This window comes from Melospiza melodia, chromosome W (assembly GCF_035770615.1).
Source record: "Melospiza melodia melodia isolate bMelMel2 chromosome W, bMelMel2.pri, whole genome shotgun sequence".
Classification (NCBI taxonomy): Eukaryota; Metazoa; Chordata; class Aves; order Passeriformes; family Passerellidae; genus Melospiza; species Melospiza melodia.
This window is the reverse complement of record NC_086225.1, coordinates 10113882-10129713: the sequence shown is the minus strand read 5'-3', so window position 1 is coordinate 10129713 and position 15832 is coordinate 10113882. Positions and strand designations below refer to the sequence as shown.

At 40.6% G+C, this 15832-nt stretch overlaps 1 protein-coding gene across 1 annotated transcript in view; it reads right to left on the bottom strand.

Annotated features, from left to right (window-relative positions):
- The window catches only part of LOC134431454 (zinc finger SWIM domain-containing protein 6-like), a 338553-nt gene that overhangs the window by 107873 nt on the left and 214848 nt on the right, over nucleotides 1-15832 (bottom strand). The window contains exons 3-4 of the mRNA XM_063179466.1: nucleotides 14760-14908; nucleotides 14082-14232 (exon numbers count right to left, since the gene is read on the bottom strand). Of these exons, the coding sequence (XP_063035536.1) occupies nucleotides 14082-14232; nucleotides 14760-14908 (300 nt within the window). The remainder of the gene's footprint in view (nucleotides 1-14081; nucleotides 14233-14759; nucleotides 14909-15832) is intronic.

Below are 15832 nucleotides of genomic sequence, written 5' to 3'. Positions count from 1 at the left end.
TAATGATTCCTTGTGTAAACTCAACATTTAGAATTAAGTTTTAGGTGAGGAGCAAAGTGTTACTGTTATAGATAAATAATGAGATGATTGGCTCTCACAATTAAGGGATGAATATTGTGTGTATATTAAGAGAAGCCTTATTGATGTATAGTTATGTTATTGTGGCTTGTTGTTTAGATGTCCTCTGTTCTCCCCATAGTCCCCTTTCCACCCCTCTCATATTGTTGCCACTGGACAGCCTGGGTTGTCTAGGACAGGTAGAAAGAAGGCGTGTACATACACTTCCTGCATGGGGCAGTTGGGAATGGAAAAGCTTGTTGCTAAGGGGGCGTGGCATGACAACACCTGACCTTCCAATCAAGTTGCAAGAAAGTAGTCTTCACCAATAAACGGCAAAGAAGAGTTGACTGACAGACTTTGGGAGGGGCCAGGGTTGCCTGATGCAACCTCCCCCCCCCCAGGGGTATAAAAGGCAGAACAGACAGTTTGTGGGCGAGCTACATGGCAGGCAGTCACAGGGTCGGGATGGGCAGGGGCAGAGACAGGCTAGGCTAGGCTTGGCTTGGCTCGGCCCGGCTCGGCCTGGCCCGGCCAGGCTCCCAGCGCTGTTAGTTTTCCTTATTTAGTCCTTTTGTTGTATTTTTTGTAAAGGTTTAATAAACTTTTAAAATTTTAAAAAGTGAGTGATCGTTTCTTACATTACTATTAGAAATTTAGGCATGATCCTTTAGGAAAAATATTGTGCTATTTCTCTACATGAATGACCTTGTAAAATGATATTTTAGCTATAAATTTTAACACAAAAATATATTACTAACTCACAAAAAGCCAAAATATTAGCAAATGTGAATTCAAAGTAAATCATCAGGCTGTTCTAACAGTTAAAAAGCAGCCCACAGTAGGGCAAAGTGCTAGTGAAAAACTAGTAATAGAATGTCTAAAGCAAAGATATATTATTTCACTCGGGAAATATCTTTGAGAACAAGCCATTTAGTATGCATAAAAAAAGCATTGTAAAGACATCATCCAGAAAAGCTTTATCTCATGAATGAGGCTCATAGCAATATCATGATAGGTTTCTACACTTAAAAAACTTTAGATACAATTAAGTGATTGAGATAGAAATTTATGCATTAAAATGTGGAGAGTACCCAGCTGGAAGTACAGAATATCTTTTAAACTCTCCTCAAATTAATGGAATGCAAGAACCACCAGAGATAAGGATCATCATGAGGAAAACCGAGAACAAGTTTGCCAATCTTATCCACAACCCTCCCTTGCAAGAGCTCTCTGGATATACCCTCTTTCCCATGTATTGGGTCTGTCTGGGATGGAGTTAACTTCCCCCATAGCAGCCCTCCCAGCGCTGTGCTCTGCATTGGGAGCCAAATACGTTTTGAGAACACACGAGGGTTTTAGCTGTTGCTGAGCAGCGCTGGCACAGCATCAGTGCTGTCTCTCCAACATCCCCTCACCTCCAAAGGCCAGTAGGTTGGGGGTGGGCAAGATCTTGGGAGACGACATAGCCAGGACAGCTGACACAAATTAACTAGAGGGGTATTCCATACCGTATAACTTCTGCTCAGATATGAAAGCTAAGAGAAATAAGGAGGAAGGGTGGGGTATTTCGTATTCTGACATTTGTCTTCCGGAGCAACCAGTACATGTACTGAAACCCTACTTCTCAGGAAGTAGGTGGACATCACCTGATGATGAGAAGTTGTTGCAGGATGCCCAGTCCTGGAATGTGGTCAAACAACCTCGAACAATGCCCTATTTTGTAAGCTATCAGTGATGGGCTGAGAGGGGCATCATGGGCTGTTTTTTGGTGTTGAATTAAGCTAAAACCCATCTGGCACACCAACCTCAAATCAACATCCTGGTAGTGAGGCAAAGATTTGGCAGATAAGCTGCTAAACTGACCTGAAGGCGTACTACTCAATGAGTCAACCCCTTTACACTTTAAAAGTCAAATTTCTTCTTAAATATATGAATGGAGGAAATCTACCAGAAATGTTTGTTTTGAAATATGCAAATAATGTGAAATTTCTTCATCTCAAAGGCAAGGAAGAAGATAAAGATATTGAAAATGGTAGTTCAGAAAAAAAATCTGATCCTCTAATCTATGTGTTGACAAGCTGTTTGACAGTCTCACTCCACCAAGTAGTAGATACTTATCTTAGATTCTTCTACTTGATTATTTTCATCAGGTTAAGCATCTCAGATTTCGTTTGACAGAGCAGCCCTGCTTTGATAACAATAGGTGCTCCAATTAAGGCTTGGTTTAGGGTCGACAAATATAATGATACCTTTGTGGCACATGAAAAGCAATTGAAGGTTGTTTTGCATTACAGCTTTAAAAATATCGACATTTTTCTCATTTAATTTTTCCCTTAGCTTTTGCTAAAATTACATTTAAATTGCAGTAAAGGGCAAATGGGGCTTTTAGTTTAAATGTAATCCCCATATTTAAATGATCTATAATGGCTGTTCAAGTGGGAACACTATTGTTTCACTGTCAGTCCTGAAGGTCACATATGACATTTGTATTCAGGTCCTGTATTATCCATGTAGCTAAAGGGCTTCTAATTTCATTTCACAACCAGAAGCTTGCAGAAAACACCAATTAGCTTGCAGATGCCATTTGCCAACAAAACTCAGCTTCTCAAAGTCTGGCATCTGGCAGTGCTCAACATTTAATTGCAAAGCAGAGGCTTGAAGTCATCATGATCCCTGGGCTAGGCACAAAGTCAATTTTTCCCTTTTATTAAGAATTTTTTTTTCATTTTCATAGAGAACAAGTAACTTTTACTTAATTTTTGATGGATGACTATTAATGAATTACTGCTGTAGTAAGATTGCATGGACCATTTTTCCCTCTCTGGAGTACAAAGAAGGTTGACTGACCCAATTTGACTTCTACTGAAGTCAACACAATTTACCATAAACTTCAGCACAAACTCTGATCAGAGCCCAATGTGTCTTTCTGGTATTCTTGGCCAATGCCCTATGTCAGGCAGGAAGCATCAGTAAAGTTCTAATAAAAGGCTCAGGTTACCCAGTCAAGGAGCAAAGTTGAAGTTATTTAAGTAAGTTTAAAAACCTATGCCAAAATAGAACGGAGAGTGGCTATATGCCTAGATGTTGGTAGACAGTATAGCAGTGCAAGTAAGACAGCCTTTATTAAGCAGAATCTATATTTACATACTTTACCAGTCCTAAAGATCTCTATAACTACAATGCTACCCATCTGTGAAATAAATGAGATTTTTCTTTTTTTAAAAACAAGATACATATATGCCACTCCAAATTACTCTGAACAGATAATACAAAACATTGAATATGCAAAGGACTGGTCCACTCCCTTTATTGATGTTTCTCCAACATCTTAGAAGATGACAAGATAGGAAACCAACATTATTTTAGAACATAGTGATACCATTGCTCCCTTAAACCCAGTGTCTGAGTTCTCTGCCACTACTAACATAGATCAAGGGTCATCAGGGACATCCCGCTCTTCCTTCTGTCGTTAGCTATCGTAACTAACTCTGGTCTCCCTTAAAACTTCCTTCAACTTTTACAGATTCACATGCATGTTTCACCTTAATAAAGAAATGTGTTTAACTAGAATGAAACTCAAAGTAAAATCCTGGCCAAAACATGGCAGCAGCTTCTAATTTTCACACAAGGTAGGTTTCGAGTTGGAAAGATTCATCCAATTAACAGAAATTTTCAGGGAACTTGTTAAGCACCAGTGGAAGGAAGCACTTGTGTGGGGAAGAAATGGACAGGTTAGCAACATAAACACAAGCTGGAGGTGGAAGAACCAAGTTTATTTCTACCCTTAGCCTACTGCACACCTGAAGTGATTGAAATACATTTGCAATGGAAACCAAGGTACATATTTTGATACTGTTAGAGAGGGAAGAGCAGTTCAGGACTGAAACAACAAGGTCAGCCTCAGACTGCAAATACAACAGCTGAGAAAGTGTTGAGGCTGCAGGTTGCACTGCAGCTTTTTGGGAGTGGCAACTACAATTCTGATTAAACAGAGGCAAACTAATAAATTAGATTAATCTAAAGTATTGCTTATTTGATGCTTCAGGCAGAGAGATTCCACCTTCAGATAGGTGCTGTCAAGAAAATGACAGTATGGAACTGATGAAACAAGAAGAGGAGCTGCTAAAAATTTAACAAAAGCTTTTATATTTATTGTAAGCATGTGCTAAGACTGCTACAGGTAACAGATGGACAACACATTTCTACCTCTCCCACCACCTACCAGCTCAACCCACATAAACAATGGCAATGAAGCATAAGATGTTCTGGTTTTCATTATGATGAGATAAAATTTTGCTGTGTACATGTCCAACTTGGCAAAAAGCATTATTCCCCAGAAAACCAAGGTATCCTAAAAATTACATACTAAAAGGATTTATATGCTTGAAGGCAAAGTAATTATATCTACACTCTCTGACAGAGCTTTGCCTACTCTGACAATAAGGCTTTCCATCACAAAATTCTATTATATAAACCACAGACAGCTAGTGTTTTATTAGTCTAATGCTTCATTTTGAATAAACATAATTTATGCTAAACAGGTTATACCGAGTCTTAGCCCCACCAGACAACATGCAATCAATCATTCTCATCTTTAACCTTTAACAGGGGAAGACTTGAATTTTGCTTTTGACTTTTCCTTTCTAAATAAAGCATGTTATTCTTGCTTGGATTCAATTTCATTTTATGTGTTAAATTATAAGATTTTTTTGTGGTAGATTGTTTTTCTGTTGTAATCTTAAGGTGTTCCTTATTGTGAGTTTATAATGGTTTGTTCCATGTACCCTGTTTGGTTTCCCCAGTGGTTTTGCCCTGAAGTTGTTTACTACTATTTTCCCGCCTAATCTTATGTCAGTCCCAGTCAGTACCTTGTCGTTAAGGACACCCAAGTACACCCCCCCCCCCAAGATCGAGATCACTCCAGGGGTTCTATCACCCGACCCGGGGCAAGTCATTCTCATGGCGCGCTGCGCCCATCCCCCCCTCTTCCTACCAAAGGGCCAGGTAATCGCTCAGGCCATTCCAATGCCACATGCCCTCTTTGATGACCTGGACCTTTCTGTTTATTTCACCAAGACTGTAGGAGAGGACAAGCCCTTTGTTTGGTGTGGCCTTAAATGCGGGGGGCATTCCATCCAATTACAAGGGATGATGGACACAGGGGCAGATGTGACGGTCATTCCCCCACACAAATGACCATCCCAATGGGAGCTGCAAAACATGTTGAGTAAGGTTTTAGGTGTCGGGGGGACTCAACTGGCAAAAATATCAAAAAGCATTGTACAAATTGAGGGACTGAATGGACAATTGGCTTCTATACGCCCATTTGTTTTAAATTCCAAGTTCCCCCTATGGGGGAGAGCCACCATGTCCCAATGGGGAGCCAAACTTGAAATCCCAAGGGCTCCGCAGGATTTTTAATAGTGGTCACTGAGGAGCGCCCTATCCAGAAATTGAATTGGCTAACTGATACACCTGTCTGGGTAGAACGGTGACCGCTAAACAAACAAAAATTAAGTGTGCTCACCCAAATAGTGGAGGACCAATTGGCAAGAGGAAAAATCATAGAAACAAATAGCCCTTGGAATTTCCCAGTGTTTGTCATCAGAAAGCCGGGGAAGGGCAAGTGGCGTCTCCTCCATGATTTGTGAAGAATAAATGATGTGATCGAGGACATGGGGTCTCTCCAACCAGGGATGCCGCTCCCGTCAATGCTCCCCCAAGACTGGAAATTGGCAGTGATAGGCATCAAAGATTGTTTCTTTCGAATTTCCCTGCACCCAGACAATGCTCCACGTTTTGCCTTCTCTGTACCTTCCATCAATAAAGAAGCTTCCATGAAGAGCTACCACTGGCATGTTCTTCCACAAGAAATGAAAAATAGTCCCACCATTTGCCAGTGGTATGTCACTTGGATTCTGTCCCCAGTGCGTGCCAAAGTGGGGGAGTGCGTTATTTTACATTATATGGATGACGTGCTTGTGTGTGCCCCCGACAACAATTTACTCAGCTTGGTGCTTAAGGACACTATTACTGCCTTGTCGGAGGCCGAATTTGAGCTGCAGCAGGTATGGAAGCTGCCGCCTTGGAAGTATCTGAGACTTGAAATAGCTAACAAGACCATCACCTCGCAAAATATTGCCATCAACTACAAGCCCGAGACCCTACGGGATCTTCATCAACTGTGTGGGTCATTGAACTGGGTCAGGCCCTGGCTGGGGCTTACCACGGAGGATCTATCTCCTCTCTTCAACTTGCTAAAGGGGAGGGAGGAGCTGGACTCTCTGAGGGTCCTGACACAGAAGGCTTGACTAGCTCTCAAGAAGGTGCAATCAGCATTGGCAGACTGGCAGGCCCACAGTTGCCGGCTTGAACTCGCTTTTAACTTCATCATCTTAGGTAAGTTGCCGCACCTCCACGGGCTCATTTTCCAGTGGGACAGGGACCAAAAGGATCCTCTCTTAATCATAGAGTGGGTGTTCCTTGGTCATCACCTGTCCAAAAGTATCAATCGGCTGCAAGAGCTGATATCCCAGCTGATAAGTAAGGCTAGGATCCAGATGTGACTGCTGGCAGGATGTGATTTCACATGCATTCGCATTCCCATCAAAATATCGACCGGGAGATTAACCAAATAGACTTTGGAGCAGTTGCTCTGAGATAATGAGAACCTGCAGTTCGCTCTGGATAGCTATCCAGGGAAAATTTCAATTCCTCATTCTGGCCACAAATTATTTAATACAGAATTTAATCTGATCCCAAAAGAGAAACAAAGTTGTCGACCACTCAAAGCCTTGACAGTTTTCACCAACGTGTCCAGAGGGTCCCACAAGTCTGTAGTGACTTGGAAAGATCCTCAAACTCAGCAGTGGGAAGCCCATATTAAGATGGTTGAGGGCTCCCCTCAAGTGGCTGAGTTGGACACAGTCGTCAGGGCTTTTGAGAGATTCTCAGAACCCATTAATATTATCACTGATTTGGCCTATGTTGCTGGTATAGTGTCCAGAGAGGAGAATGCCATTTTAAAAGAAGTCGCTAACCCGGCTGTCTTTAGATTGCTCTCAAAACTTATCCATCTGGTTTCCCACCAAGAGCAACCATTTTTCATGATGCATGTGAGATCACACACTGACCTCCCTGAGTTTATAGCAGGAGGAAATAGCAGAGCAGACGCCCTAGCTGCTCCACTACAGCTGGCTGGCCAACCTAACATCTTCCAACAGGCCAAAATTAGTCATCAGCAGTTTCATCAGAATGTTCCTGGTCTGATCCGTCAGTTCCATCTAAGGCGAGATCAGGCCAAGGCGATTGTGGCCACATGCCCGAACTGTCAAGAGTCCTCTCTATCATCATTGGGCTCAGGAGTGAACCCAAGAGGACTCCACAATTGTAAGGTGTGGCAGATAGATGTTACCGACATAGAAGAATTTGAAAGATTAAAATATGTCCATGTCTCCATTGATACCTTCTCGGGAGTAGCCTATGTCTCAGCCCACGCAGGTGAAAAGGCCTCAGATGCACAAAAACATCTAGTGCAGGCCTTTGACACTTTAGGAATCCCCAAAATCATCAAAACCAATAATGGCCCAGCCTATACTTCTACGGCGCTCAGTGACTTTTTACAGGAATGGGGGGTTGAACATCAGAAGGGTATAACCACACTCCCCGTCCAGCCAGGCACTAATAGAAAGGACTCATCAAACACTTAAAAAGGTCCTCAACCATCAGAGGGAAGATGTTCAGGCCACCTTTCTACCACAAAGACTGTGCAAAGCACTATTTACAATTAACTTTCTTAATTGCCCTTTAGAAGACCTCAACCCGCCAGTTGTCAAGCACTTTTAGCAGCACCAGCAGTTCCAGCCTGAGGAAAGACCACCAGTTATGATTAAGAATCCAGACTCTGGGGAAATTCAAGGACCATATAAATTGGTAACCTGGGGTCATGGGTATGCATGTGTATCCACAACCTCCGGGATGATGTGGATCCCTCGAAAATGGGTCAAGCCTTATATTCCATCGAGGAAAAAGGACCAGTCAAAAATAACCTCTCCAATTCCTCCAAATAATCCAACTGATGATGCACTTGCATCAAATAGACAATGCTGTAAAGGAAGTGGGACCCCCTAACCCCCCTGCTTCACCTGAGTTACGTTTCATCTTAAGTTGTGCTGTTTTCATCTTCCTTTTTAGGCATCCTCCCGGCCAACCATGAAGTATCAACATCTGTGGTTCCCTGCCCTGTGTTTCCAGTCCTGTGAGGCATGGATCATCCCTCAACCCAGAAAGAACATTTGGGTGACCCTAGCCCACGCACTCAACCAAGATCATCTGTGTTTGTCAACAGCCACAGCAGATAACCCCATGTCGACTTGCCTGGTGGGGATTCTGTTCAAATTAGAAGAGTACCCTATTTCCCTAAGGAGAATTCAAAATGAAACCAACAAAAATCTGCCTGATACCTGGGTTGAAATTTACCACTATTGGGGCATGGTCAACTACACTAAAACTCCTGTGATCAATCCCTTAGTCCTGTGGAGGAAATGAGTTTACAACCTGCCCTACGATGATAAAGAACCCCAAGAATTTGAAATTTTAGGTTCAGCCAAAGCTTTATTTTGCATTCAGTTTGATTCTCGGAGGTCCGTGCATGCTAGGGCTGCTGTCCCTTGCTTCCTCCAACATGACCTAAATTTCAATTTGGAACAACCAAAATAGAATCAAAATTCAAAAAAGGAATGCAAACCAATTTGATGAACATTGTGATGCCGAAATTTACCATTGGGTCAAATCTAAATGGGTTGCTGTCTCTGTCTTCCTCCCCTGGGTGGCAGCAGCCAAAGCTTTGAGTGAATTGGGAAACCTTGAATGTTGGGTTACGAAGCAGGCAAATCTAATATCTACTGCCCTCAGTAACCTCCTAGAAGATGAAAAAATAACCAGGAAAGTGACTCTCCAAAACAGGGCTGCCATTGATTTCTTGCTGCTAGCACATGGGCATGGATGCCAAGAATTTGAGGGACTTTGTTGTTTCAACCTATCTAGTAAGAGTCAAAGCATCCATGCCTCAATTAATGAGATAAAAAACATGATCAACAACATGAAGCAAGAAATTGAGGACTGATTTCGGAACATTTTTAAGGGCTGGGAAATGTTGGGATGGGTGACTTCTGTTATAAAAGACATTGCCTATTTTATTCTCATATTTTTTCTGATTTCAGGAGTCTTCAGTGTACTGAGGAGGATGATAACCAAAAGCACCAGCAAATCGCCTTCGTCCCAAATTGTAGTGGCAGCCACCACCCAAGAGCAAGAATGGTGGGAAGGAAATGCACCCAAAGGAACTGAAGTTTAAAAGATTAGTTTAGTACCCTTCCCCATTTCATTTCAAAAAACTAAACAAAAAAGGAGGAGATGTGGGAGTTTGTTTTTCTGTTGTAATCTTAAGGTGTTCCTTATTGTGAATTTATAATGGTTTGTTCCATGTACCCCCTTTGGTTTCCCCAATGGTTTTGCCCTGAAGTTGTTTGCTACTATTTTCCTGCCTAATCTTATGTCAGTCCCCATGTCAATCTCCCTTGCACCTCCCTGATTTCCAGACCCTTCCCTGCCAATCCTGGAAATACTGCCTTCTTCCCTTGTTCATCAAATATCTGTGCTGCATTAGGTACTTGTCTATCCTATGCACAAGAAGAGGCTAAAGAATCCTTGCCATCCAAAAAAAATCCAAGTGTGGTATATGCAGTGATTCAACTTGAAAACAATCTGCTAAAAGCATTATTGGCCTTTGAAAAAAGAATTGGAGGGGAAAAAAAGGAAATTTGCATAGACTCCCTTTTGGTGGAAACTGGAGACTTGAAAACTGAATTGCATGCAGTAGAAAAACAGGAAAAATATCTGCAAGGAAAAAAATAGAACCGCTGATGAGCCAATCACCCTCTCCAAAATGGAATATGTGTGATGAGTCTCTCTGACCAATGGGGATTAGATTTTATCAAGTGAGGAAGAAGTGGGAAGCCATTGGGGTCCTGGCAGGTTTTTAACCACCACTCCCAGAGATCATGATATTCTTTAACTGCACAGGTGGTATATTGGGCAGGAGGGATAGATCTGCAGGATAGGGGAGATCCACTGGCTATTAAAACTGCTTGATTCTCTGATCTCGCAGCTTCTGTGCAGGAAGCAGTTTGTATACAGACTATGTATGAGAGGGACAGGCTTAGAAAGTCTCTTATGTTAGCCCCTATCAATTCAGCCAGATTAACCCATCTTATTCTGGGTTTTCCAAACAGTCTCAAGACTTTTGTAGCAAACTTTCAGGATGAAATGCAACAGATTTATGTCCAAAATGCCACAGTTCCTGGGCATCCAGGGGCCTGGGTGCAGATGATGCATTTAGCTACCTAGAGTGGATGCGTGTAGGAAATAGTGAATTATGGATGCTGGACAGGATGTGTCAGGGCCTCCACATCAGATAACCATAGTTAAAGCTCCTGAGCCTGCTTGGTGGGTATTAGCGGTACAGTGGCTCCGAGGCAAATAACTGGAACCTTCTATTGATATTCTAGTCAGACTGTGAAAAATTATGGTTGAATTTCTAAATGACGCAGGGACCCAAATATCAGTGATTACAAAGGAAGCAGCAAATGTTTTGGAAATTATACCCAGTGACCGTAAAAATTTTACCAGAACTGATGGTACAATAAAGGAATGTCCAACAGCAAAAATTTCCATCTGGATCCTGGGGAAAAAACAATTTACTAAGGTTGAAGTGCTTGTGGGGGCTGCCCAACTAAAACTTTTAGGATTTGATTTACTTTATGGGCAAACCTGGAAACTCCCAGATGGAACTCTGTGGAGCTTCGCAATGGAAGGCACTGGGTTGCTGGGAATACAAATAGAATCTGAAAGAATGTGGGATGATTCAGGCTTGGAAATTTTTATCAATTCATTAGGGACATTGATACAATTGCTGCCTTCTAAATTTACTAATGCAAAACAGTACCCCCTGCCAACAGCAGCACTTATGGGAATTGATAAATTAGTGATAGATTTGGAAAAAAAAGAGGCATCATTACAAGGACTCATTTGCTTTATAATTCACTGGTGTGGCCAGTAAAGAAACTGACCTGGCACTGGCATTTCATGGTATATTGACAGTTAACTGCTAATACTGCACCTCTGACAGCTGCAGTTCCAAACATTGTCTAGATAGTGACACTGCTACTGGGTGCTGCTCATGCTTAGATGGCTGCCCTCGATGTTAAGGACATCTTTTTCACGATTCCCCTCCTTGAACAGGATAAAGCACAGTTTGCCTTTACACTGAGGAGAATCCAATACACTTTCACAAGGATATAAACATTCTCTTGCTATTTCTCACAATGCCTTGGCTAAGGTCTTAGTAGAGATTCCTATTCCACCTGACATTACATGATATCAATATATTGATGACAACCTAATAGAGGGAGATTATCAAGAACACTCTTTATTATTCTTACTGTCACTAGACAGAAGGTCAGGGATTGCTTGAAATCTTACATTGCAGTTAATCCAAGTTTTTGGACATACACATAACATTAGTCACATCACCACGTTTACCTTTTCCTCCATCTGCCAACTCACCAGTAACTTGGGGAATTTCACTATGGGTTTGATTAAAACTTGGGAGGTTATGTGGAAAAATCACACAAATCTGACTTGGCAAACTGAGGAAGGAAAATATGTTTTAAAGTGGACCAACAATAATACAACTATATGAAACTGTAACATCATCATTGAAATTTGAGAGTAATAGTGACTCAGTTGAGAAAATTTATTGTCTTCCTGAGGATACATGTGCTGATACACCATGGGGAATGCATATTCCATGGGGGTGGGGAAGGCCACAATGCGGTGACTGCCATTATATGTAACTACCAACTGGTGCATTGATTGAGAAAGAACAATTGGATTACCAGATGATCCCATACAGGTTGATGTTCTGGACACAAATTTAAATGTTTCTTGCTCAAACAGCCCAAAAATATCATAATTGGAATTGTACTGGAGTTTATAATTGCAACTCCAATAAAACTGAACTTCAGAGATTGGGCCCATTCATTTGAGCTTTCAGATTAGGTTGTACTTGTCAAAACTATATCACCCCACTCAAAGACACTTGATCTCATTTGACTAACGATACCAAGTCTGACATAATTTGTTCAGAACTAAGTATAACCTCTATGGGGCACACCATGTGGGTTAGCAGTGATGGAACACAGTCTACTGACTTACTAATAGAGGGCTGGCAATGGCAACACATGCTGGGACTATTAACACTTTAGATGAAGCAACCTCTTTCACTGTCTCTGTGGGGACAAATTAAAAGGGAATCAGAAAACCAATGGCAACACCGGATAGCTGGAACTGTGGTGGAATGGGTACTGGAGTGAATTTTCTCACCCCAGCTGACAGCATTCCAGAATTGAATGATGTTATATAATTGTGCTGGACAAATATAAACATTGGCTATTGCGACTCATGGGGGGACTAAAGGAATTAAATCTACAAGGAACTGTAGTGGTTCTAACCAGAAACTAAGCCCAACTGCACCCAGTCCCTCTGAGGACTAGCTGGAACAAAAGGGCTTTATTTTCTGATAAATTTTTATACCCTTACTACAACATTTAGCTTGATTTTGGACCTTTAAAATGTACCAAGAGCATTATGAATTTGGCTTTGTTCTCTGCAGTGTTTACATATTGTCCCAAGGGGTGTCTTTAGTAAGTTTTGAGTTCTTTGGGGATTTTTTTGGTGGGGTTTTATTTCTTTGTTTTGGGTTTTTTGTTTGGTTTTGTTGGTTTGCTTTTATATGTATATATATTTATTTTAATATTTCATGCCACATAAGTCAGGAAAAGCAATATTGACCAGAGCATATTTCAAGATAGATTCCCATATGTCTAGACTTGAAGTGTCTTTCCAGATTGAATGACAGCACAGGTAACTACTCCAAGATCCATGAATCACCAGGCAATTTCATTTAGGCTGCATCTTTTCAATTTGTTTTGAGAAAGCCTCCAGGACAGCATCCAAAACTTTACTACAGCTAAGATATACACATTAATTCCTTCACTCATACACTCAGTGATTTATCTTTCAGGGAAACAGATTTACTACTGTATTGAAAATAATCACTTTTATCTTCTATATGCTTACATACCAACTGGTTAGTGGTTTGTTCCAGTACCTTAAATCTAAGAAAACAATGCTGAAAGATTACTTAATATTATCCTTTCTACTCACCTACCCATCTTTAAAATCTTAGTGACATTTACCTTCAAGTTGTTTTTAACATCCCTTTCTATCACGAATTCCTATAGATTTTGAGAACTTCTGAAGCAGCAGTTCAAAACTCTCTCAGTGAGTTTCTTCAACACTTTAAAGCAAGTGTCTTCAGACTTTAACAGTTTAAATAATTCCTTCCCCATTCCAGCAAGTGTTCTCTCCATAATACATGTTATATCTGGTCACAACTGACCTTTCCTGCAAAGCAGTGTTAGTTGTTATAGCCCTCTGTTACTTGATCTCCTTTCCTACTCAGTAAGGGACTTCTGCTTTCCTTTGTTGCTATCTTCTCATACTCTTTATGAATCTTTTCTTTTTGCCTTCTATTTCTCTCTAGTTTTTAATCAATTTCTTCCTTAAGCTTTCCAGTTTATCTCTAGTGGCTTCTATGCTTACCCTCAGTTGTGTAGCTACATTTCCACTTTTTGTTTTATTCTTTTTATAGCTCCTCAGGTACTTACAACCTGTTACAATCATACTTGTTTCGTAGTATGCTTTCTCTCCTCCAATTGTAATTGTATCATATAGTAGATCAGAAATTCAATTTCATCCAACCTTAACTGAACAAGCAAACTTGAAGAAAATTCTAACTTGCTTTATCTAGTACCACAGTAAGTTTACATGCCAAATATGTAATTGCTTCTTCATTTTACACATGAACACCTAAATGATTTTGAAGTCTATGCATTTACCCAGTTCATCCCAGAGTTGCCTATACTTGTCAGTCATTGCAGTTCCTTGTTGTGTCCAAAGCGACAGACGAGGGTCAGCCATGAACTGTTCTGTTATCAATGTCAACATGCGAGCTCCATTTGAATCTCTCATCTTCAGCATCTCTCGCACCTAGGAAATGAGTCTTTTAATATAAACTTGAAAAAAACCCAAAACAAACCACAGTACAGACGATATGCTGAAGTGCTAAATATTCCACCTCTGTTAAATAAGACTTATAATTTATATATTTGATGTGAAATTTTTAAGTAGAAAAAAATAATCTGCCTTCCCAATTTTAACAATTTTTAGTTTCAGTATCCTATTGCAATTCTGCAAATACACTTCTTCCACAAGTAATCCACAGGTGTATTATGCAAGCTACTGCAAGACCATAATTTCTACAGGTCTCTCCAACATTTTGAGGATAGGAAGGAAGAGAACAGCAAAGCTGTAGACAGTTGAAATGCTACTTCATATCCTTAAACTAATATCAAGACACACCAGATTGCATCCCATTGCATTATTAACTTGCTATCATGTTCCCAGGGCTTTGTCTTGTTTTAGAACAACAGGACTTCGAGTAAGACCTGAACAAGTACAGACTGGATGGGGGAGTGGGGGGAGAAAAAAGAGGGAAGTCTGAGTACTCAACATACCTTTGCAAAAAGCAAATTAAGTTGCTTCCCAGATCCATGATATCCACCCTGGGAGAGGAAGAGTTTAACCTGTTCTTGGACCTGTTCCTCATCCAAATGCCAGCAGTTTTCATCATCTATGCTAGCACCTGCTGTTGGGTCAGGAGCACCTGCAAACAGCAAGAAGATAAATCATTATGTTCTACATAAAGAAAAGAGGTTTGTGGGTCCAGGGCAAATGAGTACTGCAAAGGATTTTGGATTTGTGTATTGTCCCATTTTGGATGTCTTGACTTAAAAGGTTCTTTAAAATAGACCTAAATTTCTCCTAAGCAGTCTTAAGCACTTGGAAATGACAGTCTATGAAAAGGTATTTAAACAAACAATATTTTATAATAAAATGTTAAAATCAAGATGAGTTTCTTCCTCCTGCCTCAACAGTTATTCTAGAATGCTTTTACAAACAAAATTACACTTAATAATTTCAACAACTGCGGTGTTAAAACCACTCTCCCCAGAACACCTGTGTGACTTCTGTACCTTCAGCAATCTTGCTCAGGTTTAAGTTACTACTAATGAGCACTGCTACTGATGAACATGAGGAAAATCATCACTTCAGTGCCTTTGAGCTGTGTTGGCCCTGCAAAGCTAAACACAGAATAAAGAATAAAAAATAATTCCCAAGCAAACCCAAAGTCTTTAAGCACTAAAGGCATTAACATAAATAAGTTACAGCTGTGTAAGATTGTGGTGCTTCTGAAGGAGCATTTTTACAATAGGCAATGTCATCAACACACAGTCAATTCAAAGCAACTCTTACCTGAATTAGCTTAGTGCCAAGTAAAGTGACTGGATTTACATCAGGCAGTGCTTTGGCCACAGGTTGCTCTAACTAAAATTTTGTAGCTGAGATCAATGATTTTCCCCTTATGGCCTTTTTTAAAGTCTGACAAAAATGAAACAAGTTCTTGCAGTATCTAACAATCTACATATTTCTGAAGAAACCTGCACCTTCACTGAATATTGTTAAGAGGTATTCTAACTGAAAAAGTTGAAAAGCACTTATCTAGACTGTCAGGGGAAAAAATGATAGT